General features: G+C 37.6%; 1 protein-coding gene, 1 long non-coding RNA gene and 1 pseudogene across 2 annotated transcripts; 1 reads left to right on the forward strand and 2 right to left on the reverse strand.

The window, feature by feature from the left end:
• Positions 1-238: 238 nt before the first annotated feature.
• On the reverse strand, positions 239-1,658 carry LOC121973792. The gene is made up of 3 exons (XR_006109761.1): positions 1,342-1,658; positions 1,156-1,211; positions 239-265 (listed from the first exon to the last, which is right to left on the reverse strand). It is a non-coding gene; the product is annotated as an uncharacterized LOC121973792 (long non-coding RNA).
• A 7,887-nt stretch (positions 1,659-9,545) lies between these two features.
• LOC121972930 lies at positions 9,546-16,199 on the forward strand (annotated as a pseudogene).
• A 303-nt stretch (positions 16,200-16,502) lies between these two features.
• Positions 16,503-20,240, reverse strand: LOC121972932 (probable serine/threonine-protein kinase PBL25). The gene is made up of 5 exons (XM_042524543.1): positions 20,102-20,240; positions 19,365-19,600; positions 19,088-19,277; positions 17,320-17,711; positions 16,503-17,220 (listed from the first exon to the last, which is right to left on the reverse strand). The coding sequence occupies exons 1-5, from the start codon at positions 20,238-20,240 to the stop codon at positions 16,885-16,887; spliced, it is 1,293 nt and encodes a 430-aa protein (XP_042380477.1). The 3' UTR covers positions 16,503-16,884.
• Between the last annotated feature and the right edge of the window lie 6,208 nt (positions 20,241-26,448).

Below are 26,448 nucleotides of genomic sequence, written 5' to 3' on the forward strand. Positions count from 1 at the left end.
ATTACACATATATTCTTCATTCAACATTATCCATAAAATACACAAATATTCACAAATTACATAAATATTCTTCTTACAACAGTATCTATAAAATACACAAATATTCTTTTTACATCAAAAGCTAATAGATATCATAATCAAGGTAGAACATTCTTTTAACAACACATCAAAGTAGAACCGCACTTCAAATGTAATCTAGCATGCATTCAGCCCACTCGAACCGCACTTCATCAATTTTAACTCTGGAGTACTTGAGATTTGTAAACTGTAAAAACACATAAATAATATATTAGTAAACCAAGACCAAAAATCATAGTTGAAAAAGTAGTAAGAGCACCAGGTAACAAGCTGACTAATTTGAATGCTTAAAAAGAGACATATTCATCATTTATCTCAACCATATCAATGCTTACTTCAATGCTTGCAATAAGGATCTTCAGTGGTTCACAAGGTATCAGAAAGTTGAATTTGCAGTTACAAATGAAGTAAAAGAATCATATTCAGCTGTCAAAAGATAACTAGGTCCATGCTCTTAGAGAGAACCATACAAAACAAAATGAAAGGTTTTGAACATAAAAAAAAAATGTTAGTCATGCCAAGACTGAGATCACTCATCTATCTATCATTTCAACCTAATAAATTAGTTACTTTGGTTTTGCAAAGTCTCCCAATTGTGTAGGAAGATCACAGAAGAATATTCCTGATAAAAGTTAACTTTCTTTAGTAGAAACAACCAATAGCGCTATAACAAATCCAGGAACAGCAACCAACCATTAGTCACTAATATATGAAGAGATTGCAAATGGAAGTGAACTTAAAGAAACAAAAAGAGCAAATAAAAATCAACTAGACAGCAATGGATCCAACATAAAAAATTGTGCAAAAACTAATAAATAATAATAAGGGTTACAAATCACTCCTACACAATCAGCACTACACTTGCTTCCAACTAAGAGAGCCTATAATTAAACAATCAAAAGTGTACCAATAATTCTCCTTTCTGATAAATAGCTATAATAATAAATCAAAAGCATAGCATGTTGTGCTCATATAGCTAACAATAAAAGTGAAACAAAAAAATATAGCTCTTGGGAATTAACTGACACGTATGGTAAACATGACCACCAAATCAAAGATGAAGTGTGTGAAAAATACCTTTGGTTTCTCTTCCTCGTTTGGTTTCAGTAGCTCTTCCTTTGAAATAGCTTTCCCTGCAGAAAATAATTCAGTCACTCAGCAGTCAGAAACATGCAAATATAAAACTACAAAACCGGTAGAATCTGGGCTTCCAAATGTACATGAAAAAATTTCAAATTCAATGCTGTGTCAGAGAACTCAAACCTTTTGCATCACGATATACTGGTTCTGCACTTTTACCACTCAAACTAGGATCCAAGGATGCAAATTTGGGACAAAAAAACAAAGAATAGTGAACATATATATACCAGTCGTGAAGGCATACTTAGCCGATGTCGTATCCTTTTCCCAGTCCTTCCATCTGTGTATCTGCCCAAGAGAAGATTATCAATGCAAAGTGGATACTGCAACAGCTAAACTAAATCATCCTCAGGCAATGCTATGGAATTATTCAGAATGATACATAATGTAATCCACTACTCTGTCACTGCAGATTCACCTTTGCTCTTCCAAGGACCATTATAAGAACACTATTTACCACATGAAACACAGCCAAAAAGAAGATCAGAATGTGCAACTGGTGCAAACCTGTGGCAGTAATCAGTTGCACCTTTTCCTACAAGTGATCGCAACTGAACATTTTAGTGAAAGCTTCTTAGATTTTGTTTACAATAGATTATTTTCAACGAAACAATCAGAGAATTGGAAGTTGCTGTGCACTACTCACTGGGGGGCATTCAACCACTGAACCACCAGCAGCTAAAATCCTGCGCTTCAGGTGTGACTCCGTCAGCACCAGCGCGAGCAGCCGCCTTTTATTTCTGCCAGTTGACTCTGCATCAGGGCGACATGGCAGCATAGAATCTGCAACTGCCTTTGGCACGCATATTTTCGCGATCTGGTCCTGACTAAACGTCAACAGCAAGGAGATGAAGCCGAGAATCATCAACTCTGCGAAAACCACAATGGATCACAGAGTTACAGTAATTCATCTATTCCGGATACCATGCACGTCGAAAGAGTGCTCCAATTTAGGTATGAACTTTCTGGTTTTACCGGCTTTCACCTTCTCAAGAACTTCAAAAAGAGTTCTCTTTTGCCTCTTGATAAACCACTGACAACGAAGTCAAAGCAGATGTAACTGTCAGTCATATGAGAAAATGATGCTGATGCAGGACAAGATGGAGTAGCATAATTCCAAGCTAGGAAAAAGATAAGCCATTCAAGGATCTGAAGTATGAAATTATCAGGACAATTTCTTACTTGCAGCCCCAGACATTCCAGAAACTGAAAAATGATTAATCTTTAAGATATAAACTGAGAATTTATAAAACCATGCTTCCTCGTGAAACATGACTGATAACTCGTAAAGAAACCGCTTTCGCTTCATTTAATTTCTTGATGTTACTGATAACTCCCAAAGAAACAACAAAGCAAAACAACTTTTTGTATTCGCAAACCAAGTTCATCCTGATCAAGATAGTTTAGATTTTTTTTCCCAATACATACATACATAGATCAAGATTGAGACAAACGCCTCATAATTTTCCTTTAAAAATTATAGTAAAAAAAATAAATTCCTGAGCAACTTTCCTGTCAAGAAAAATACCCAAACACATATCAGACAAAGTGAAGCTCTGACTCACCTCCCGGACATGATGAAGTCCCTTCTCCAGCAATAGGGAGATGATGATGATGGCCAACTCAAAAATCGAGCAATCAACCTGCCTATCCGTGAGCTACGCCATAGGACTCAAAAATCGGCCCGGCGTCGAAGATAGAACCCTCAAACGCCATGCCTTTCTTAGGGTTAAATCAGCCGCCCATGTCGCCGCTCCACCGCCTGCCTTGAACGTGCATCGCCTCGTACCCCCTCCCCCTCGAACCACCGCTCCCGCTCCAGGTGGTGGCAAAGGGGGAGCCGTCGGAAGGGCGCCCACGAAGGCAAGGTCGTGATTGCCGGAGAGGTAGATCTGGCGCAGAAGGGGAGATAGCGGGAGGGGAGGGATAGGAGGAAGTAAGTCGATGCCCCTTCTGTGTACGAGCTCCTGGATCTCGGTGTTGTTCTCTCTTCCTTCGGATTTCCTCACGTTGCCGACCAACCGTGCCATGGTGGTCGTGGGCGTCCTCTCGCTGTTCGGATCTCGTCGGCCCTTACCTTAGCCGGGAAGGAGGAGGAGGAAGAGAGGATCGGACGAGCTTAGGACCGAAGCAGATGATTTTGATCCTGGGAGAGGAAAGGGCGTCGATCCAGGAAGGGGCGTCGATCGAAGGGGAAGAAGGAAGGGGCGTGGATCGAAGGGGAAGAGGGAGATGAGGCTGAGAGAGATGGTCGGAGGTTTAGGTTTAGGTTTAGGCTGAGAGAAGGGGCGCGATATTGGTTTAGGTTTGGAGGGAATTTTGTGAAGTGTAGCTAGTGGAAAAATTAAATTATTATTTTTGGTTCATTAACACCGGGTTTTAAAAACCGCTGTTAAAACCGGTGTCTATTAAAAAAAGAAAAGGCGCTCATAGACATCAGCTAAAAAACCGATGTCTATGAGCGAAAATCTGCGTTCATAGACACCAGTTTTTGAAAAAACCGGTGTAAAATACTCAAAGACATCGGTTTTTGCTTAAAACCGTTGTTGTTCCACCGATGTCTATGAGGGTTTTTCTTGTAGTGCCACCAGCATTCGAGGGGGAGTTTTCCGTCTGGAAACAAAAAATGGAGGTATATCTAAACTCAGATATTGGTATTTTTCTAATAATGAAATCTGGTTACGAGGAACCGAAGAACGCGAATGGTGAAGAACTCGATTTACGCTTCTGGAACAAGAAGCAACGTGACGAGTCAATGGCAAACGGTCGGGCAACATTTCACATTCTAACCGCAATACCAAATGAAGATTTTGATAGAGTCGACGAATACAATAATGCAAAAGAACTTTGGGAAAAGTTCTTAAAACTCTACGAAGAACTGGTTGAAGCCGTCCCCTCAAAAGACATCGAGCTGCCATCAGAAGAATCCGAGGTGGAAGAAATTATCGAGACAGCCCCAACAGTCGAAGTACATCCCGAGGACACAGAAAACCTTTCTTCGGTGAGCATCAATAAAGGGGGAGAGATATTGGAAGAAAGCAACTCAACACGGGGAGAACCAATGACCGATGAGGTAAGTAAGGTATGGACTCGAACCTCTGATCAATTGGTTCAATCAATCAAAAAATTGCCTGAAGATATTTGCGAACCAGAATTTGAATCATCGAAAGAATTTTTTGAATTACAAAATGTTTTGACGAAAGATTCTTGCAAGCTAGAAATATTATCGAAAGAGTTTTTTGAACTTCAAAATGTTAATTTTGACGAAAGATTCTTGCAAATTACAACTTATTTTGTCAAAAGAATTTTGCAAATCAAAAATATTGCCAAAAGATTCTTGTAAGTTACAAAATATTTGGTCGAACGAATCTTGCAAATTACGAAATATTTTTTCGAACAAAGTTATAGAGATATTATCAAAAGAGTTTTTCGGAATAGAAAATTTATTATCCACAGATTGTTGCAAATTAAAATTTATGCTGACAAAATACTTTTGCAAATTACAAAATATTTTGTCGAACGAAGTTTGCAAATCAGAAGTATTGTCGAAAAATTTTATCAAGTTTATATTATCGAAATATCTTTGCGAATTAGGAATTCAAAATACAATAGAAAATGACATATTACAATTTGTACAAATTTTCACATGTTCAAAGTTTCTTGCTTCAAAGTTAAGAAATTATGATAAATTAAAATGGGAATTTAAAATTTTCTGATAAAAGCATTAGAATATATAAATAAATAAATGCATAGAAAATTTCTTTTAATGTTATCAATTCTCTTAAATTTTCTTGCATAAATTTTTCGGCTTAGAAAGTTTTTAAATTGATGATGAATACTTAGAATTTTTTTTCAAAAGTTATTTCTTGACTTAGAAATTTTCCTTGACTTAGAAATAAATTTTTGTAATGTTTCTAAGTATCAACCCTTAGATTTTTCTTGCAACCCCAATTTTTTATGTGATCAAAGGGGGAGAAGAAAAAATATAAGTCTAGGGGGAGGTAGAAATTGAAAATTAGAATTTTAATTTTTTCTATCATGTTGCATGTTATTGCAATAAAAATTATTTCATTTTTCATATCTATTTTTGTCTCTATCTTAACTTGGGTTGATCACATCAAAAAGAGAGAGATTGTTAGAACCCCAAAGTTATTTTGGTGTGATCAACAAGTTAAGTTAGGTCCTGTTTGTTTCTAACCTTGTGTCTAAGTGTGCAGGAGCTTAGGAACACATGTAGTCGAGCGGAAGACGCAGCTAGCGAGAAGGACGGCAGTCCGAGGGACGAGGTGCTGCGGAAGAGTACCCCGGTGGACGAGAAGGAAGCGTACAGTGGTTCCGAGGGATGAAAGCCGAAGCGGAAGATTGCTCGAGGAGCAAGAGACGCAGCTAGCAAGAAGGACGGCACGCGGTGCGTCTGAGGGACGAAGACTGCTGATGAGTATGCCGGCGGACGAGAAGGAAACACGCAGCGATTCTGAGGGACGAGAAGCCGGAGGGAAGCCTGCTCGAGAAGACCGGAAGTTGGGTTCGGGTGAGCCCTATTCCGAATGGCAGAGATCACCCAAGTAAGCAGATCTGGACCGAAAGACCCGGACCAAGGCGGGACTGAAACGGAGCAGAGGTCTCGGACGAAAAGTCAACCAGAGTTGACTTTCGGGGTCCTGGGCGCCCGGAGCTGACCGGGGCGCCCGGAACCCCTCCGGGCGCCCGGACCAGCATTCTTGATTAGAACGCGTCTAATGCGTTCTGAACGTTGGGGGATAAAGTTTTATCCCCCCTAGGGTGCCCGGAACCCTTCCAGGCGCCCCGACCAAGGTTATAAATATAGCCTTGGTCCAGAAGCTTTTAAATGAACTCTAAATTGTAATTTCAAACACGTGCGCTTCTGTTCTAGTTTAGCTTCTATTTTTTGCACTTCAACGCTGTACGAGGCTTCTCCGCCTGAAGGAGTTTTTAGTGAGCTTAATCTTCCTTGGATTAACAACCACATCGGTTGTAACCAAGTAAACCTTTTGTGCCTCGCTTTTTCTTTATGCTTTTAATTTATCAGCTTACTTTATATATGCAAGTGTTAGTTTAAAGAGTTCAAGGAGGGTTTGTCTTTTTGTGTTTGCAGGATATCCAACCCCCCTTCTAGCTGGCCCAACGGTCCTACAATTAGTTCCTGTCCTCCTAGGATTAGGAACTAGTCAAGGTCTCAGTTTAAGAATCACAAATGAACCTAAACTAGATCGACGCCCACTGTCTCTTAACCGGGACGCGTCCTCACAAAGTCACTCCCCTCCAGTGACTTACCTTAACTTACCAACATGCCAGACATCCGGTCAGCCTGTCGATCTGTCTGGACTTCATGTCAACTATCCGGTCTACCAGTTGACCTAGCTAAACTTCTCGCCAGATATCTAGTCAACCCGTAGACCTATCTGGACTTTGTACCAGTTATTTGGTCGACCTGTTGACCTAACTGGATTTTCTGCCAGATATCCGGTCAACCCGTTGACTTGTCTGGACTTCTCCTGCACACTTAATCAAGTGATTAGATCACAACAAAACTTAACTTAACTTACTTGTCATTTATCAAAATCTGAGTTAGACCGTTAGTGCAAACTGCGCCAACAGTGCAGACTTGCACTGTGGACCTAAGAGTCGGGGCGCTTCAACGCAGCACAGACGTGGAAGCCCGGTCCATGCTATATCAAAGTGTGTGTGTGTGTGTGTACACACACACACACACTTTGATATTCTCTTTATTTATTTAACAAGTTGATAAGAGTTTTGTTCACGAACATTATTCACGAATATTGTTCACGAACGTTGTTCACAAATATTATTCACAAACGTTAACGAGTCGAATATATATGTGTTCAAATTTGTTCATTTAATTGATTGGGTGTATATTGAACGTGTAGGATCAAAACGGATGAGAGGGGGGGGGGGTGAATCTCGTTTTTAAAACTTTATGCCTTTTAAAAACTTTTCAGAAAATATGTACACAACGAAAAAAACAAAATACAAAAGTAAGAACATATTTGTTTTTTACTTGGTTCGTAGTCTCGTGATTGCTACTCTAAGGTCCACAATTCCTAGGATCATTTCGATTGGACAATCCACTAAATTCTCCTCGAAAAACCTTTGGGCAGAAAGGTTAAATACAGAAATGAAGAAAGTGTAACATACTAAACTTTCTTATGCAGCAATAATAAATATGAAGCAACACTTTAAATTTTACCGACACTTGTAGCTCGATGTAGTTGTAGTTCTTGCTGTAGAGGCTTGCTAAAGTGTCAGTTCAGTGTAGTAGAGTCGCTACACAACAGTTGCAAAGAGATGATGTAGTAGAATGAGCTTGAAATCTTGTAAAGAATTGGTGAAGTGAGTTGTGGCCGAACCTCCTTTTATACTGCATTGGGGGCACCTCTAATGTCTCAGGGCGCCTCTATGAATGCTGATTTGAGATTTGCAATCTTTATCCACTTGGGGGCACCTCAATTCGGCTGAGGGTGCCTCGAGTCAGCTTCGAGGTGCATCCAATCAACCCCAAGGTGCCTCCAACTGCTGAAACTTTATCCTTGAAGTTTTTCTTCTTTAGGGTGCTTCCATCCATCTAGAGTGCCTCCAATCCTTCAATCGGGGCGGCTCCAATCAGTTGAGGCGGCTCAAGCACTGTTCATCCGAACTTCATTTTTTTTGTTTTAAGTTTCTGTAAAATATGTTAGTCCAAAATAATAAAAATATTTGCAAAATAGAGTTAGCACACATAATAAAATTATGAATTAGATCTTGTTTGACATGACTAACATCTAGTCTTGGTCTTAATTTAAATTTTTAAAATATATCTAAGTTGGATCAGGGCCTACAGTCCCACTGGACTCTCTTCTCACTGAATCTCTCTTTTCTAGTTGCTTACCTAATTTATCATTTGCAGAATCACTTGACTCAACATCTGACCCATCAGGTCTTCTTGCCAGATGCTCTATCTAGACTTTGAACAATTGTCAAGTCTTTCAATCTTCACATTTGTAAATTTATTAGATCATTAGAAGATTTAACTTTGAACCTTTGACAACATCAAAACCTAGATTCGATTCTGATACTCCATGCACAAACAGAACAAACATAAACAAGCTTTTACCAAACTGAACACTAAGCTTGTTCACAAATATTTAGTTCATTTACAACCCTAGTTACGCCGCATGACCCGTGAGCACCTCAAAAAAAAAAAATTGTTTTAAATTTTTTGTACTTAATACTATAACTCGATCCCTAAACTATAATGGCAAAACCCTAAAAAAATTAAAAAAAAAACTAGGTGATGTGCCATCGCACACAAGTGCGCACTACGCGTCGCCCAGGATCTCTCTCTCTCTCTCTCTCACACACACACATGTGTGTGGATAGGGCCATGTGAGCCCCGCGGGCTGGATCAACCGGTTAAGGCGTGACATCCTTGCACAATGAGTCATAGGGTCGAAGGTCTACGGACGCGCACTGGATGAATAATCTGGGTCGGCTGTGTTAAATTCTGGAGACACCACGCTTTACCCGGGCCAGCATTCACCGTTGATTTACCTCCTCCTAGGATCCCTGAGGGGCCAGGCCTAGGGGGCCGCTGGGCGGCGGGACCCGCCTTTTTTGCACAGTGGATAGGGCCATGTGAACTTGCGCTGTGAACCTGAGAGTTGGGGCTCTTATAAATGATCCTACACATCCAATGGTGCATATTTTGTGAGCATCATATGTAATTTATTTTATTTTTTTTATTTCTATAATTTTAATACTATAACTCAATGTCTAAATTGTAAAGATCAAATCCTAATTCTAAACTATAAAAAAAATAAAGAAAAAATAAAATACACTTGGTACTGATAAAATGTGCAATATTAAGTGGGTAGGCTAATAATGTTGTATATATAAAAAATAAAGTTATGCTGCGCACGCTGCACTATTGTGCGTGACGGTGCGCAGCGTAACTTTTTAATCTATATCCAAATGGTTCTGCGTATGGGTGGGACGGTCAAACCTGGTTCAAGCCCCCGTTATCTTGAATTCAGATGACAGCTCACACATTCACCACTTAACGTATTAGAACGCACTACGTATTATTACTCCACGAAGTACCTTAATCACCTTAGCATATACGAGCCTCCAAAATTCGTCTAATGTGCGGGCCCTGTCGGCCATAGCGGAGTTAGTGAGCGTCAGTTTGCCCGCGGCGATAAACTTGATCCTATCTAAAAATTTCTACTATATAAGGCTCGCGACCCATTCCGAAGGAGTAATCAAGTTTTCGAGTCTCTTCATTTTGAATCGCTAGTGGAGGACTAGGGATGCGGCGACTCTTCTCTACCGGGCGCGCTGCGGGGATCCTTGGGCGGGAGCAATGGAGCAGGCAGAGGGCCTTCTTTTCCAGCTCTCTCCTCTTCGATGACACCCAGAAGCAGGTAAGATTGGGAGCATCTTGTCAAAACGAGAAATTGCTTGTTCTCTGTTTAGGAAGGGATCGGTGTGGTAGGAGATTATGTGGTTTCCGTCTGATTGGTTGACCCATCGCGGTTTTGTAGTTCAAAGAGAGTGTTAGTCAGTTTGCACAAGAAAACATTGCTCCTCATGCAGCCAAAATTGATGCTACGAATCACTTCCCGAAGGTTGTATTGCTCTAGCGTTCTATTTTTCGTTGAAGTTCTAAACTTGGCGTCTACTCTCAATGTAATCTCTTTGCAGGATGTTAACTTGTGGAAACTTATGGGGGGTTTCAATCTCCACGGCGTCACCGTACCAGGTAATGCTATTGTCTGCAGCTTGATCTGTTGCTGTCTCTAATAGTTTAATTGGTGTCCACTAGCTTAGTTGGTATGGCCTTGGACCTCGTCGCCAAAGGCTCGGGTCCGAGACGTGTTTGTTTTCATCTAAACGTGAGTGCTTGAGGGCTATATATTTTTTTAAAAGGCATTTAATCGATTATAAATTCTGTCTTGCTAATGTGATATTTTAACTCCTTTTTTGCATGTTGGAACAAAAAATGACGTTTTTTTTATCTCGTCTGTTATATTTGCTAGAAGGGGAGTCTTGACGCAATAGTAAAGTTGTTGCACGAGTTCGAGCCTTAGAAATAGCCTCATGCAAAGCAGGGTAAGACTGTGTACAATAGATCCTTCTATGAGACTGCACTGGTTTTTTTTTTTTTTTTTTCCTGTTATATTGGCATCAATATGATGATATAAACATGAGACTTTATATAGAGTGCTAATTTAATCAATTAATGGCTGTCTATACTAATGGAAATCCAGGCATCTCCACATAACAAAAAACTAGTTCATGGCAGAAGAATATAGAGGAACTTAGAATTGGTTACTTGTATCACTGTATTGCAATGGACCAAATTAATTGGCTTATAGCAATGAATTGTTTATAGAGGTGGTTTCCCTTGGAGTCAACTTCATATTCGACTAATTATTTAGTGAGATGAAACTGATCCTTGTGAGCTCATGCACTTGAAACTGAAATCAGGCCGAGAGATCAGGAGACCATTCAGAGAGTAGCTACATAGTCCATAATCTATAAAAATAGGTCTTATAATAAAGTCAACCAATATTCTGCTGAAACGTAGGCCAAAGAGACAATAATCCAGATGCAAGAAGGAATTTGCAAGTCCTTACATTTAAGAATACGCTTGCCCGAAAGACTTCACATAGGATGCCACTCTTGTATGATGGGCATTGATTATATCCACGTTTATGAGATGCTAACTTTAATTAATTTACATGGCTACATGAGGAATTTAAGTAGGTTAAATGAAGGTTTAGATGATTAACTTAACTTAGGTAATTTAAGTAGGTCGAATGAGTTTAAAAATTTAAATTTTTATCATGAAATTCAAACTTCAGAAATAGAACAAGTTTTAAATGGAATGCACAATGGAAAGGCCGTTGGACCATATGATATTCTGATAAAGATATGGAAGTGCTTAGGGAAATAAGGTATTGAATGACTTACAAAATTATTTAACATGATATTGAAAACAAAAAAATGCATGAGTAATGACGGGTACGTACTCTAGTTCCCTTATATATAAGAATAAAGGAGACTTAGAAAATTGTACAAATTATAGGGGTATTAAACTAATAAGCCATACCATGAAATTTTGAGAAAGAATAATAGAAAAAAGATTAAGGAAGGAGACCGAAAATCAATTTGAGTTAATGCCTAGAAGAGCAACAATTGAAGCTATGCATCTTCTCAAGCAATTAATTGAAAAGTATCGGAGTAAAAACAAGATCTACATATGGTATTTATTGACTTAGAAAAAGCTTATGATAGAGTCCCAAGAGAAATTGTACAGAGAATTTTAGAAAAGAGAGGTGTTAGCGTAACATATATTGAACTAATTAAGGATATGTATGAGAATTTAACGACTGGAGCGAAGACTTCAAGCAAATTAACTGAAACATTTCCAATAAAGATAGTATTACATTAAGGATCAACTCTAAGTCACTATCTTTTTATACTAATTATGGACGAATTTACTGGACACATTCAAGACACAATACCATGATGTATGTTATTTGCAGATGATATTATTTTGGTAGATAAAACACGTGAAGGAGTAAATGCTAAATTAGAATCTTGGAGGAAAATACTAGAAGTGGAAGGCTTTAGGCTTAGTAGAGTAAAGATAGTATATATGGAATTTAAGTTTAACAATATTAGATGTAATGAGATAATTGTTAAGATAAGAGATAACGAGTTGTCTGAACTGAGAGTTTTAAGTATAAAGTATCATCTTTGCAAAATAATAGAGCGATTGAGAGAGATATCTTACATAGAATACAAACAAAATGGTTGAAATGGAGGAGAGCATCAAGTATTTTATGTGATCGTAAAATACCTCTAAAACTTAAATACCTCAACTTAAAAGGAAGTTCTATAAAACGACAATTAGACTTGCTATGTTATATGACTCAAGCACATGAGTATAGTTGCAGAGATAGGGATGTTAAGGTGAATGTGTGGACGGATAAACAAAATAAAAAATGAGAGCATTAGAAAGAAAGTTTGCATCTATTGAGAAAAAATTCCAAGAGATATATTTAAGATGGCACGAACATGCGACCAATAAATATTCCAGTTAGCCAATGTGAAACTATAACAAATATGCACATCAAACGAGGAAGAGGAAGACCAAAAATAGACTTGATTAGCAACAATAAAATAAGATAAAATTTATTTAAGTATAGATGATGATATAGTAGGGGATAGAGCCCAATAACATAAAAAGATCCACCTAGTCAACCCCACCTAGTGGAAGTTTGGTTGTTGTTATTGTTGTTGTACATGGCTACATGAGGAATATATATTTATGCATCATCCCCTAACTAGAAAAAGGTTGTTTCATAGCAGAAGAATACGGAGGACTTGGTCTTGGTTACTTGTATCATTGTATTGCAATTGAAGAAATTAGTCGTGCTTCTGGGTCTGTTGGCCTCTCCTATGGTGCACACTCCAACCCTTGCATAAACCAACTGGTACAATGGAATTCTGCATCCATTGCTTGTAATATACGTATATGTTAAAATAGTAAATGTGACTAATCCCATGTTAGTTACTTTTGTAGGTGAGGCATGGGACAGCTAAGCAGAAGTATTTGCCAAAGGTTCTTATGTTTTTCCTCTTATTATAGATTCTTTTCCATGTTAGTTTTCTTATCAATCTTGTTATATTTTACACATTTTTTCATTAACCTGTGATAAAATTCGTTTGTAGTCTTTTCATGCTAATTCAATTATTTTGGATGGTGACATTATGATTCTCTTTTCCTTATTGGAAATGTTGGTCATACAATATTCAAATTTTGTGTCATGCTATGATAATAAATTAAACATGCACTCCTAACTTGTAATTTTGTGAATAGACCTTTCTCTTCTCTTCGTGCTGATTATTCTGCTTTAACCTAACGTGAAGCTAATTAGTGGGGAGCATGTTGGGGCGGTGGCAATGAGTGAGCCAAATGGTAGTTAGTCAATCTGATCATTTATCTCTTATTCTTTGGCCAGGATAAAAATTTTCTGCTTTTATGATTCATGACAAGTTTCTTGACAATTTCAGCTGGTTCCGATGTTGTTAGTATGAAGTGCAAAGCTGATTGAGTAGAACATGGTTATGTACTCAATGGCAACCAAATGTGGTGTACCAATGGTCCTGTTGCTCAGACACTGGTAATTTTCTGTGTTATTTTTAATTGAATAGATATATCAGTATGCATAATATTTATGATTTTCTTTATCATTGAGCCTATCTGTATATTAATATGATAACTTTTCCATCATAATAATATGATAATTGTTTGCCTCCAGAGTGTTTATTTCCTTAACTTTCCGATATAGAACCTTATCATCATTACCACAACAAAGAGTTCAATGCTCGTATGCATTTTGTGCAATGTTATGATATGTAATAGTTTATAAAATTCATGATTGCGCCAGTGTATTTGATGTTTTATTTTATTGAAATTTCTGCAGGTTGTTTATGCAAAAACAGATACTAGTGCTGGATCCAAAGGAATTACTGCTTTTATAATTGAGAAGGGGATGCCTGGGTATCTACAGTAGTCTCTTTTTTATATTATTTGAATGCTGATCTATCTTCGCATAAATTGTGATTTCGTCCTTGCAAACTTAAGCATAATACTATAGTATCTTTAGTTTAAGGTGGAGTTAAGAAAGAAGATTATATCAATGCCTTTCCCGATCATCACAAGTTTTGCCTTTTGAAAAATCCCACTTTTAAAAGATGGCATCAACTTTAATCCAGGGGTCAACTCCTTAAAGTCAATCAAATGCTGTGCTATCAAGCTTCTCAATCATTGCACTAGTGTCTTGTCTTCAGCTTCATCATTATGAAATGCCTTAGTTTTATTTTGTCTGTATGTGAGATTTTTTTCTAGTTCATGTTTGAAGCATAGAAACAATCTTTTCTCAAGCAAGAGAGTTTTTGGAGTAATATTTGTTGTTGATTTAGCCTGCTTTGAGTAATATGTCCTTTCAACTGATTTAAAAAAATCTTCTCTACCATTCCGTCTATGTAGTTAAGCACACATTGTAGAGATCTGAGCCATTTTCTATCCGAAATTACTATGGAAACCCTTCTGGTTATTATATGATAAGTTTTAATGCTTTAGTTCAGGTTTCATACTGCTCCAAAGTTGGATAAACTCGGTATGCGAGGAAGTGATACGTATGTTTAACCTCCAAAGTTTATCTGACATTAACAAGGTCAACGATTGTCTGACTGCTATCATGCTTTGCAGATGTGAGCTTGTCTTTGACAAATGCTTTGTTCCAGAAGAAAATGTTCTTGGCCAAGAAGGAAAAGGTGCTAAGTTCTTTAAGTACTCTCGCAACACAAGAATATTAAAGAAAAGGAATTGGAGATTTAGTAATATTTTTATATATTTTATTTCAAGATCAACTATTGAGTAATTGATCTTCCAAATTATTGGCATGGGTATACAAAAAGTTAATTAATGAGTCTAAATAGAAAGAAGCTAATGTTGTTGTGAACCAACCCTGTCTCATCAGAACAGCATGACCAATTATTGAGTTCTGCTGTTGAAACTGAAATATATGATCTATTAATTGATAACATATTTGGAATTTAGGCACTTGAAAAGAGTTGGAGAAGTTTCAAGATTGCACTAATTTTCATGGAGTATGCAATAAAGAAAATTGAGGGAATGCCTATACAATAGTGTTTGCTTAGTGAAACCAAGGATTCTGTGTTACTCTTCCATACCTTTTTTTTAACGCATGCAAAAGCTCTCCATTTTGAGTAGCAAGTATGTGCTTCTGATTAAAGTGCTTTAAGCGAAGCATCTACTTATAGACTTGGACACTAATGCAGGGGTTTATGTCATGATGCCAGGGTTTGATTTCGAAAGGCTTGTATTAGCTGCTGGCCCTCTTGGACTGCAAGCATGCCTTGATGCTGTTATTCCTTATGTTCAGCACAGAGAGCAGTTTGGCCGTGCAATCAGAGAGTTTCAGTTTATACAGCTTGGCAATCTTATTTAATATGCTGTGAAAAAGACGTGTGCTCTGAAGAATTTTTTGGGACTTAACAAATATATCGTCATGAAACTATAGGCGAAGTTGGCTGACATGTATACGTCCTTACAGTCTCCTCTAGGTAATTTTTTAACTTGCTTGATATCCACATTACATATTTAAGGTTTCTAGCAGATGGATGTTAGAGAGAATTGTCATCATCTTTGTTGGGCATTTGTGTATTCTGTTGCTCGAGATTGTGACAACGGAAACATTGACTGAAAGGTAATGCTCCAATTATTGTTTATAATCTTTGTTGCTACTAAAATTGCGAAATACCAATTGTATAGGACTGTGCTGGAGTTATACTTCTGGCTGCCGAAAAAGCTACACAAGTTGCCCTTCAGTTACTGGATGTATAAGTCTTGGATTTCCATTTTTTTTTTTCTTCTGTGAATTACACGTTAAGTTTTCTGTGCAACTACACAAGTTGCATCTTCTGTCTCTTCTATTTGATTCCATTTTCATAACCATCAAATTTTACAAACTTTGTAGTGCATTCATTAGTATGAGAAATTTGCGCTTTTGATTGTGACATTCAGGCCATCCAATGTCTTGGTGGCAACGGGTATGTAGATGAGTACCCCACTGGTCGTCGCCTGAGATATGCAAAATTCTTTGAGATCAGTGCTGGAACTAGTGAAATCAGGAGAATGATCATCGGTCGCGAACTCTTCAAACAAGAGTAGCTGCATATTCAGCTTCTTGGTAGGTTCAACTGCAGTACACTTCCAAGAAATTCCTGCTCAGTACATTCTATTGGAAACAATATCAGAATAGGCAATACTGAGGAAGCTGAGGAAATTGAATTAGTTTTATTAAATGACACAGCAGTCATTTTATCAGGTTGGCAATCTTGACAATAATATTTACTTCAAGAAACATGACTGAGTTGATCGTTGGAGATAAACTTTACTTACAGATGAATTTGAGGCGTGATTTAATCATCCATGTCACAAAAAAAAAAAAAGTGAGTGGATGTCCTAATGATCCTCTTCATTTTTTGTTTCTGCAACAGATAACCAGAGATATTAAATGTACTACAGCACTGTAGTGTTGCGTCCTAATGATCCTCCAACGAGGCAGGACGTTCCTTTATGATTCCAATAAAAAAAAATTGTCCTTTCGATTATTGCCCATATTAAATCTCACAAGGTGTTCAAGCTTTGATATCATGAAAAAACGGAGTATTATAAAATTTTTGGATTCCTTTTGCACCTGAGCAACAAGGTTTTTACATGATCTATCTTACAGTGAAGTTACAAGAATAGCACCAAGAATTTGAACAGATCAATTGTTGTTGATTTGACAAATGACAAAACATCAAACCCTATCTAGCTATTCTGCTTGGTCTTCATTTGCTACTGCTGTTGCCAAGCCTTGTTGAAGTATTCTGTGTTAACAGTTACATCACCACACAACTAAAATTTGATTTTACCTAGTGACATGAAGCTGTTAGATAGTGAGTCCACCAAAAGAAGCAACAAAGAAGAAAAAGATGGATTTCTGAGGAAGCATTTGCATTCGAGGTACCATCATTTAGAGAAGCAATGTCGTGGAACCGCGCTTAAACTTCAGCCTTAAATGCAGATCCCCATTCCATGGCCTCTGCAACTGCTCGTTCACGGCTTAAATCTCTTTTGTGATAAAGCTCCCTTTCATCTGGTCGCATAGGATTCGACTGATTAGACTGGCAGGGCGCATCGACAGCTGCTGTTGCAGCCGTAAGATGGCCCAAGGCCACGACAACATCGCACATGAATGGGCGAGCAGCAGCCTCCTCTTGCACACACATTGCAGCCACTGCAATGGCTTGGTTCAGGTCTCTCTCAGGGTAGTCCTCTCCGAGCAGTGGGTCAGCAAGCTTGCAGTAGTTCCTTTGATCCTTAAACATTGGTTGCGCCTGTACAAACCGAAACCATGTTAAACAGCATCTGAATCAACAAGGTGCATTGGTTCCTCTATCGACTTTTTGGTCATGGAGTTTATATATGAACCATACCCAAGCTACCAAATTCTGTTCGTTCATTGGCTTAGTGGTGTCGAGGGCTCTTCTCCCGGTAACTAGTTCCAGCAATACTACTCCGAAACTGTAAACATCCGACTTCAAAGTGAGTTCGCCGGTGCTAGCATACTCCGGTGCACAATACCCATATGTGCCCATTATCCTCGAGGGACCATGTAATTGATCTCCGACAGGGCCAAGCTTCGCGAGTCCAAAGTCAGATAGCTTTGCGTTGCAATTTTCGTCGAGTAAAATGTTGGAAGACTTTAAATCACGGAAGATGATCGGAGGGTTGGCTTTCTCATGTAAGTATTCCAAACCTTTGGCAGCACCAACAGCGATCTTTATTCTACTATACCAGGTCAATGGCTCCTCATCAGGACCAATGTCTGCAAATATAGTTCAGATTGTTACATTTGAAGCTCAATGCCAAATGCGAGGGTAAGGAAACAAAATGAAGGTTGGAAGAATTAAAGGACATGTGGCAAAAGGTAAAATCGCTCGCCCCCAGCGCCCCCACCGCACCCGACCCAAGACCATCACGAGGGAGGTAAATCAGGAAGAATTAAAGGACATGCTCCATACAAGAGTGATTTAAATTCGATAATTAACTAAAAGATGCACTTAAAGTTATGAAATTTTCAAGAGACACACCTAACTTTCAGATTTCCCAAAGGTGCACTTGTTTCACATTTTACCCTACTTGTTAATCATTATGGTGCTTAGGGCTGTAAACAAGCTGAGCCGAGCCGAGCTTTGGGGTGTTCAAGCTTGTTTGATAAGATAACCGAGTCGAGCCGAACCGAGCTTAAAATGAATCAAGCTTTTGAAATGAGTGTTCAAGCTTGGCTTGGTTTATTTTTTATGAGCTTGAGCTTGTTTGAAGCTTGACTTGAGCTTGGTTCATTTAAATATTATCAAGCTCTCAATTCAAGCTTGGCTTGAGCTTGCTTTGAGCTTGGTTCGTTTAGATGTTATCAAGCTCTCAATTCAAGCTTGTTTGATTGTTTGAAACTTTTAATTGTTTGATTGGTTATTAAGATTGATAATTTAAATTTATTTATTTATTTTATTTTATTTTATTTTATTGTTTATTTAACATATTGAAAAAAATTTTATTAATAAATATTGTTCGTGAACATTGTTCACGAAAGTTGTTTACGAATATTGTTCACGAACGTTAACAAGCTGAACACATATGTGTTCAAGTTTGTTTGTTTAGCTTAACGAGTTGTTCAAGCTTGTTTGTTTAATTAATCTAATATATATTGAACGAACATAAGCAAACTCTTACCAAGCCGAACACCAAACTTGTTCACAAATGCTTGATTCATTTACATCCCTAATGGTGTTACATTTAAAGAACAACACCACTATGGTACTGTATTTCAAAAATCAGCACCATTGGGATATTATATTTAAAAAATCAACACTATTGTGATGCTGCATAAATTCTAAAATCAACGCCACTATTATATTGATTTTTAAAAATCAACACCGCAATGGTGTCGATTTTTTAAATGCAATAACATCGCAGTGATGTTGTTCTTTGAAATTCAACATCAAAATGGTGTTTCTCTTTGAATGTAACACTACAATGGCTAGCAGGAGTGGTAAAATTAGAAACAAATGTGTCATTTGAGAAATCTAAAAGTTATGTACGCCTTTTTTGGAAGCTTCACAACTTTAGTTGTTCAAAATTTGGCAACTAAAGAGTAAAAGCCGTATCAGTAAAGCATCAAATGGCTGTGGTGGATAGAATTACCAAACAGATGATCTTCCACCGAGCCGAGAGGCATGAACTCATAGACCAAGAGCCTCTGAGTTCCATCTGCACAATATCCAATTAGGCTGACCAGGTTTTGATGGTGGAGGAGGCTGAGCATCAAAACCTCAACAAAAAACTCTTCGTGGCCTTGAACTCCACTTCTGTCCAGTTGCTTGACAGCCACAAGCTGATGTGAATGTAGAGAAAGATGACTTCCACATTACATATACAACTTCACTAAGAGAATTCATGACAAAATTAGAAGAGGAATTACCTGACCACCATCCCCAAGGGTACCCTTGTAAACTCTTCCAAACCCGCCTTCGCCGAGTAGGTTATCGGGGCGAAAATTCTTAGTTGCTGATGCTAGCTCACGAAATGTGTATGTTTGGGCAGCAATTTCTCCATTGGCAGCTGCTTTAGGTGTTGAAGCAGTGTTTCCATTGGTGACTTCTTCATGTGTTGTTATTTCAGGTGTGGCAGCTGGTGCAGCACTCTGCGTTGGAACTTCTGCAAATATATGTGATATTCAAATTTAATTCCAAACTCGAATGTATAAGTGATTATGGCACGAACTCGGCTTGAAATGAAATTTGAGCTCGAGTTCGACTCGAGTTGTTAGAACCTTGATTCGAGACTAATTCAATTATATCTTGAAATCAAAATGACTTCAATTCGAGTTTGATTCAAATTATTCAAATTTTGAGCATATTCATATTGAAATTGTGAAAACATAATAGAGTTCGGTTCAACTTCGTTCAAATTTGATTCGAAAAAATTATCGAATATGTTCGAATCTGACTCGAATTCGATAATTTCGATTTGTCAAATCGAATATTTTTCAATCCGGCTCTAAACACTCAGCTCAATTCATTGGCACTTGGCAGCAATAATCTACAGCTCGAGAGAACATATACAAGCCCTAACTTTTACAGATCCATACAAAACTCCAATCATCTTAAGATCCCTAATTGTAACAGTAAGGAAGGTGTTCATACTAGCAACGCTGACCTGGAGTTTTGTGGGGCTCGCTGCCTCTGTCAGGAGGCGGCGATGGTGGTTCTGGATCAGGAGGCCGTACAATTCTTGGTTCATTAAATTTTCCTGATCCCCTTCTCTCCGGCGATGAGAAACAAGAGAAGCACCCCATCTCTACTGTGGCGATCAGTGTAAACTTTTCGGATTCAAACCATCGTCGGGATCCAATGAATCAGTGTATATCTGCAGCAAAGAAAGAACTTTAGGCAGATTCAAGGCGCAAAAACGCTGAAGAAAAGTTCAGCGATTCCAAATGAATTAAACAAAGTGGCAGCGACCTAAAAGACGCCGTTTCTCGCGAGGGACGAACAAAAGAGGAGCGATTTGGTGGCTGTGGATGGAGGAGCCAAAGGCGGGGCCTCATTTCCTGGTCGGGGAGTGGATTTGAGCTCCGGAAACGGCGGGCGGCTAATCGAGGAGGAGAGAGGTGCATCTGATCTCACGGACGATCTGGCGGCGGCGAAGAGCGCGGCGGAGAAGGTGACGGATCTGGCGGCGGCGATGCGATTGTGCATTTTGGTTTAGAATTAGTTTTTTGCCGCTTTTTTTTTATATGAAAATTTCCTATTTTCATTCTAAATAATTTTTATAGTAGTCATTTTCTTTTGTAAAAAGTTAATACTCAACTTATGAAAAAAATTATAATCCACTAAAAATATAATTTAATACTCAACTAGAGTAGTACTTATTCTCCATTTATTTTTTTTTAAAAAAAGTACATAATCAACATTTATTTTTTAAAAATACATAATCAACGAGTATAAGTATTCTAGTTCTCTTGTTAGACGTATAAATTATATAAACTATAAGAATATTAAATTAATAAGTTATACTATGAAATTTAAAAAAAATAATAAAAAAGGATTAAAGAAAAAGATCACGATAATCGAAAATTAATTTTGGTTCATGTTTGAAAGGGTGACAATAGAAGTTATATATCTTCTTAAATAATTAATTGAAAAATATCGGGAGCAAAAACAAGATTTACACATGATATTCATTGACTTAGAAAAAACTTATGATAGAGTTCCAAGAGAAACTATATGGAGAATTCTAGAAAAGAGAGGTGTTAGTGTAACATATATTGAACTAATTAAGAATATATACGAGAATGCAACTGTAGGATCAAAAAGATGCTAAAGGAGGGATGAATAACGTTTGTTGGTTTTTCAATTATAATGAGTTAAAACAAACGCAGCGGAAAGGAGAAAGAACAAAGAACAAGCACTAACATAAGTATTTTTACATGGTTCAGAGCCGTCGATGATTCCTACTCCAAGACTCGCATTCGTTGAATGCTTTCGTTGGGCAATCACTATTAGTTCAAAAATACACTACAACAAAAATATTAAAAGACAACGGTTAAAAACCGTTGTCGTAGGCTCTTTAAAACCGTTGTAATTGGCAGTGTTGTTAAATGTGCGGTAAAAGACAACGGTTTAAAACCGTTGTCTTTGATCACATTAGACAACAGTCATGCAACGGATTTAAAGCGTTGTCTTTTAATACCAATGACAACAGTTCTGCAACATATAAAACCGTTGTAATTGCCAGTTTTGAAATAATTTTGATCGCAGATATGCTTTTGACAACAAATACACTGTTGTCTTTCTTCCAAATTTAGTTTTAAACCATTGTCTTTGCATACTTTTCACAACGGTTAAAAAATTGTTGTCTATGTTGATTAGAAAATACATCACAAATAGATAAAATAATTTTTTTGCACACAAACCTGTACAACATATATACATTCACAAAACCATTGTCAACATATATACATTCAGTTGCGTTTTATACATCTTGTCTCAACCAAAAACTGGTACAACATATATATACATTCACTTAAGTTAAGTTTATAAACTTCTACAATTACTACAAGCTAAGCTATCCAAACATGACCATAATTTCATGACAACCACAAAATTAAGGTTATCAAACCACAACCATGCAAATTAACTTATCCGTTTCTGAATAGATCAAGTGATCAGGATGTGCTAACAATCTTCACATACTGGTCCTTTTTCTGCATACAAAACTTCATAGACTTAGCTTGCAAAGCCAGCTTTATCCCTTTTCTGAAAATAAACGTCCTGAAGATTACTTTCCTTCAGGATGAAAAGAAGAAAAAAATATTAATATGATGTGCTAGATTTCTAAAGAAGAAAGAGGGGTCATTTCTTACCTCCTAATAAGTTGAGACTTAGCCAATATCCATGATCATGATAGAAGTTTGAATACTTAAATTTAGTCCCTCAAGTTTCATTTGAATCAATGAAACCTTTGGTATTTGGTTAAGTACTCACTATGGTCCTTCTCCAGACCGAACCTGGATTCGGAAGCTTAACCCATTATTTCATTGAACTACATGAGTTAAAAAAACAAAAAACACAACAGAAGCTAAAATGTTAAAAGACAACATATTTTATTTATGAATATGCAAAGATATGATAATTTAGGTTTTACCTTTATGTTTTGCATCAGTCGTTGACCTTATGTAGGGCAACACCGAAACAACTTTCAAGTAAATTGCAAGTGCTAACAATGGACAAGGTACAATCTACAATTATAGAAAAAAAATCATTAGATCTTGTAAAAACAATCATATAAATAAAAGAAATGTTTATTAGATCTTGTAAAAGCATGCAAGTTATTTATGATCAAAGGAGACAAGTTTCAAAATCTTGGACAATTCACTTCAGCGGGTTAAAACTGGAACCAGTCACTAATCTTGTCTGGTAGGATTGGATAGACTCTAGTTAACCTAAAATTTTCACAAGTTTAACTTGGAAAGAATAGTCAAACCTTCAAATGAAACCACAGTCCAGATTTTTCAATACAGGGGTCCTAACAATTTATAAGGTAAGGCACAAATCACGAAAAAACTTAAGAGCACTGCCTAACTTATCCACAGATATCGCAGTTGTACTCCTCTTATATTTGTACATTTGGACATAGAATAGGATATCTCAATTACAATATTAATCATTGGAGAACTAAAATATTAGTTACGTTTATATAAACAAGTACTTACACATGAGAAAGGGAATGAACAAGCTCATGTAGGAAATCAGTAATAAATCCATTCTCATCCATTAGCATATGGTAATGAGTGGGTCGGGTTGTACCCTATGAAATTACAAACACCAATATAAGAAAAACTTGAATTACTTATAACTCTTGAAATATTGAATTTATTTAGACAAATGGCAGAATTTAATCCACAAAGCGAGTTCCTGTCAAGAACATTGATAATTTAATTTTGAAAATATACCTAGTAATTCACAAAGCAGGTACTTGTAAAAAAGAAAGCACCCAAATAAAATTCACACCGACCAAGAATGCTAAAGATTTATAAATGTAAAGGCTTTAAATAGAGTACAACTTTTGAAACATAGAGCTTACAATCATGCCAGCATTAGAGCACATGTAGAAGTCATAATTCCTTGGATGACAAATTTGGTTAAAAATAATTGTCCCTGCATTTAAAACTCCATGGGAAAAAAGTAATGTCAAAACATACAATGCGCTTCATATTTGTGCATTTGTGCATGTCATGTATGAGGCTTGAAACATCACGTCGAGCTAAAAAATTAACAACAACCCAACGGGTGATTTGAGACGGCTCCATCAATTTCTGAAAGAGGTATATATTTTAACTACAATAATAAACTCATTGAAAGAAAAAAAAACACCTTTTGGTTAAAATTCCATCTCCCCCTTGATGGAATAAAGTCCTCTCCATTGCCAACTCTGAGCTGCAGCATTTGCTTTTGTCATAAATAACCTCAAATAATACGTAAAAATATAAATACAAAACATAAAACCATACCCGGGGAGGTTGCAATACTATGCCTTCTATTTGAGTAAAAGCAGTGGCAATGCTAACGCTACATGCATGTAGGAGTGGGTGAGCATCATAATTATTGAATCTCAAAGCCTATCTATCATCCAAGGATAAGCATGAAAAAACAGCATACATGTCATACCAACAAAACCAATCTTAAAGATCGACACATACCTCACTGAGGACACTTATTCATTCATAAGGCTTCAGCCTTGACTTTTCCACCAGGGAAGCTTGTTGAAATGTTGACAGTGATTTGGTATATCTTTGCAGTGAAACTAAGGAGCAGAACTGAATAGTTTGCCAAATTTGTCAGGATAAAAATAAAGGTTCTTTCAAAAAATTTTTTAAAAAAGTGAAGTAGAATAAGCTCAAAAACCTCAAGGCGCACATATGATGGTCCTTTTGGTTTTCCAACATTTAAGCAAGGAAAATCAGCAGAGTAACACAATTGAATTCTCTGTTGTCACAAAAAATAATCATAAACAATTACTTCAATTGTATATGAATTTTCATTTCCATTTCTCAAAGGAAGGAAGCAAGACCAATTCCAACCTTGAGGCAGATATAACACCATTATACAAACACTAATGGTTTTCAGAAAGCAAGATTAGTTCCAAACATAAGCAGAGAAAAAGGAGAATTCTACAGTTCTAAGCAGTAAATTCTTATCGCCAAAGGAAGAAACACAGAAGTTGTACAAACTCACATTTATATAAAAGCAACTTCTCCTAGTTCTTAAAATAATGCTTCATTACATATGCTTCAAAAATTCAAAGATTCTTATAAACCAATTGATTGCAAAATGCTGACAAATAATGAAACAACACAACCTGAAAAAACTCACATTTCATCTTTGCAAGCCTTGTCACTTACTCCAATGATTTTAAATATGTTTAATAAAATTATTTTTTTAAAAAAAAAATCACTTTTCCAAACAAAACCTAGGTGAGACATACCTTTTGCTCATCCTCACTGCCTCCATGTTCTTACTCATAATTGCTGCCATCCTCACTGCCTCCATGTCCTAACTCAAGGAAGTAGGAAGCTGGTACACTTTTTAAGGTTAGATGAGACAAGAAGGCTTATTCATTTGTTACAAAGTTGTTCAGCTGTTCCTCTAAAGGAAGGTGAAGCGAAACCATCACAATCAAATGCTTCCTCTGTTTGCATCTATGAATTAATTGTAGCAACTTGAGTAAAAACCTTTCTTGAAAAAACCAAAGAGTTGCTAATCAATTCACAGATCAAATAGAGATCCAAGAAATCTCAGAACTTCTTGTTTTTAAAGCAAACAGAACATGAAGTCAAAGGTTTTCTTTAGTTTTGATTGCAATCTTAGATTAATACGATTGCCTAAGGAAAAGGGAAAACAAAATTGAAATAGGAAGAGGTTGTTTGGCGAGATCAAAGATTATTCGATCTGTGAACATGTACAAAGAACAGCAATAAAGCAATTTGGGGTAGAAAATTTGAGATCGGCATATAATCAAACACCTTTGATGCATCTTGTTAATTACCAGCACTGGTCCATTTCCCACGTCCGCGGCTGGCGTCGGTCGGCGTAGAAGGAATACGACGATCAGGAAGAATGGAACGACCTCCATCTCCGATCGACGACGAGGACCCCTCGATCATACTCGGTGCGCTTGTCCGGGTCGGAGAGCGTCTCGTAGGCCGCGTGGATCCACATGAACTCGTCAGCCGGTCCGCCGCGACCACCGCGTCCGGGTGGCATGCGTCGGCGAGCCTCCAGTAAGCCACCATGATCTCGAGCCCCGATGTGGCAGCGGCGATGCCGAGCACGTCGTACAGAGTGCCGGGGCTGAGGGTGAAGTCGGGGGCACCGAAACGGCAGTGCGAACGGGAATCTGGCGATGGCGATGAGCAGAGGGGGAAAGAGGAGGAGGGAGCCCCTAAAATCCCTCCTCTCACCCCTTCTGAAGGTTTCGGTAGGAAGGTCGGGGGGGGGGGGGGGGGGAGATCGTATGAGGAGAGGGGTTTAGGGTTCGGGAAGGTTAAGGGGGGAAAATAGGGTGTCAAAAAATTTCGGAGGGAATGCAAAACACTGCCACAACAAAAACTGTGAAGGGAAAAACGACGAAAGAAAAAAGTCAAAGACAACAGTTTTAATAAACCGTTGTCTTTGACCCCCTAAGAAAGCGCTTAAAGACAATAGTTTTAGAAAACCGTTGTAAAATGTGTTGTTGATTTTACAAAAAGTCGCTCAACGACAACAGTTTTTACAAAACTGTTGTCTTTTGTTTTTTTTGAAAGCTCAAAGACAACGGTTTTGTCAAAAACTGTTGTCTTTAACCAAATTAACAACACTTCCTTCTAAAACCGTTGTCGTAGGGGTGTTGTCTTTTAACATTTTTGTTGTAGTGATAGGGTTACAAAATTTGAGTACACGAATTGTAAAATAAATATTACCGACAAGAAAGGAATAAAAACACAATTGCTTGATCATCGGTTG

Source organism: Zingiber officinale, chromosome 4A (assembly GCF_018446385.1).
Source record: "Zingiber officinale cultivar Zhangliang chromosome 4A, Zo_v1.1, whole genome shotgun sequence".
NCBI lineage: Eukaryota > Viridiplantae > Streptophyta > Magnoliopsida > Zingiberales > Zingiberaceae > Zingiber > Zingiber officinale.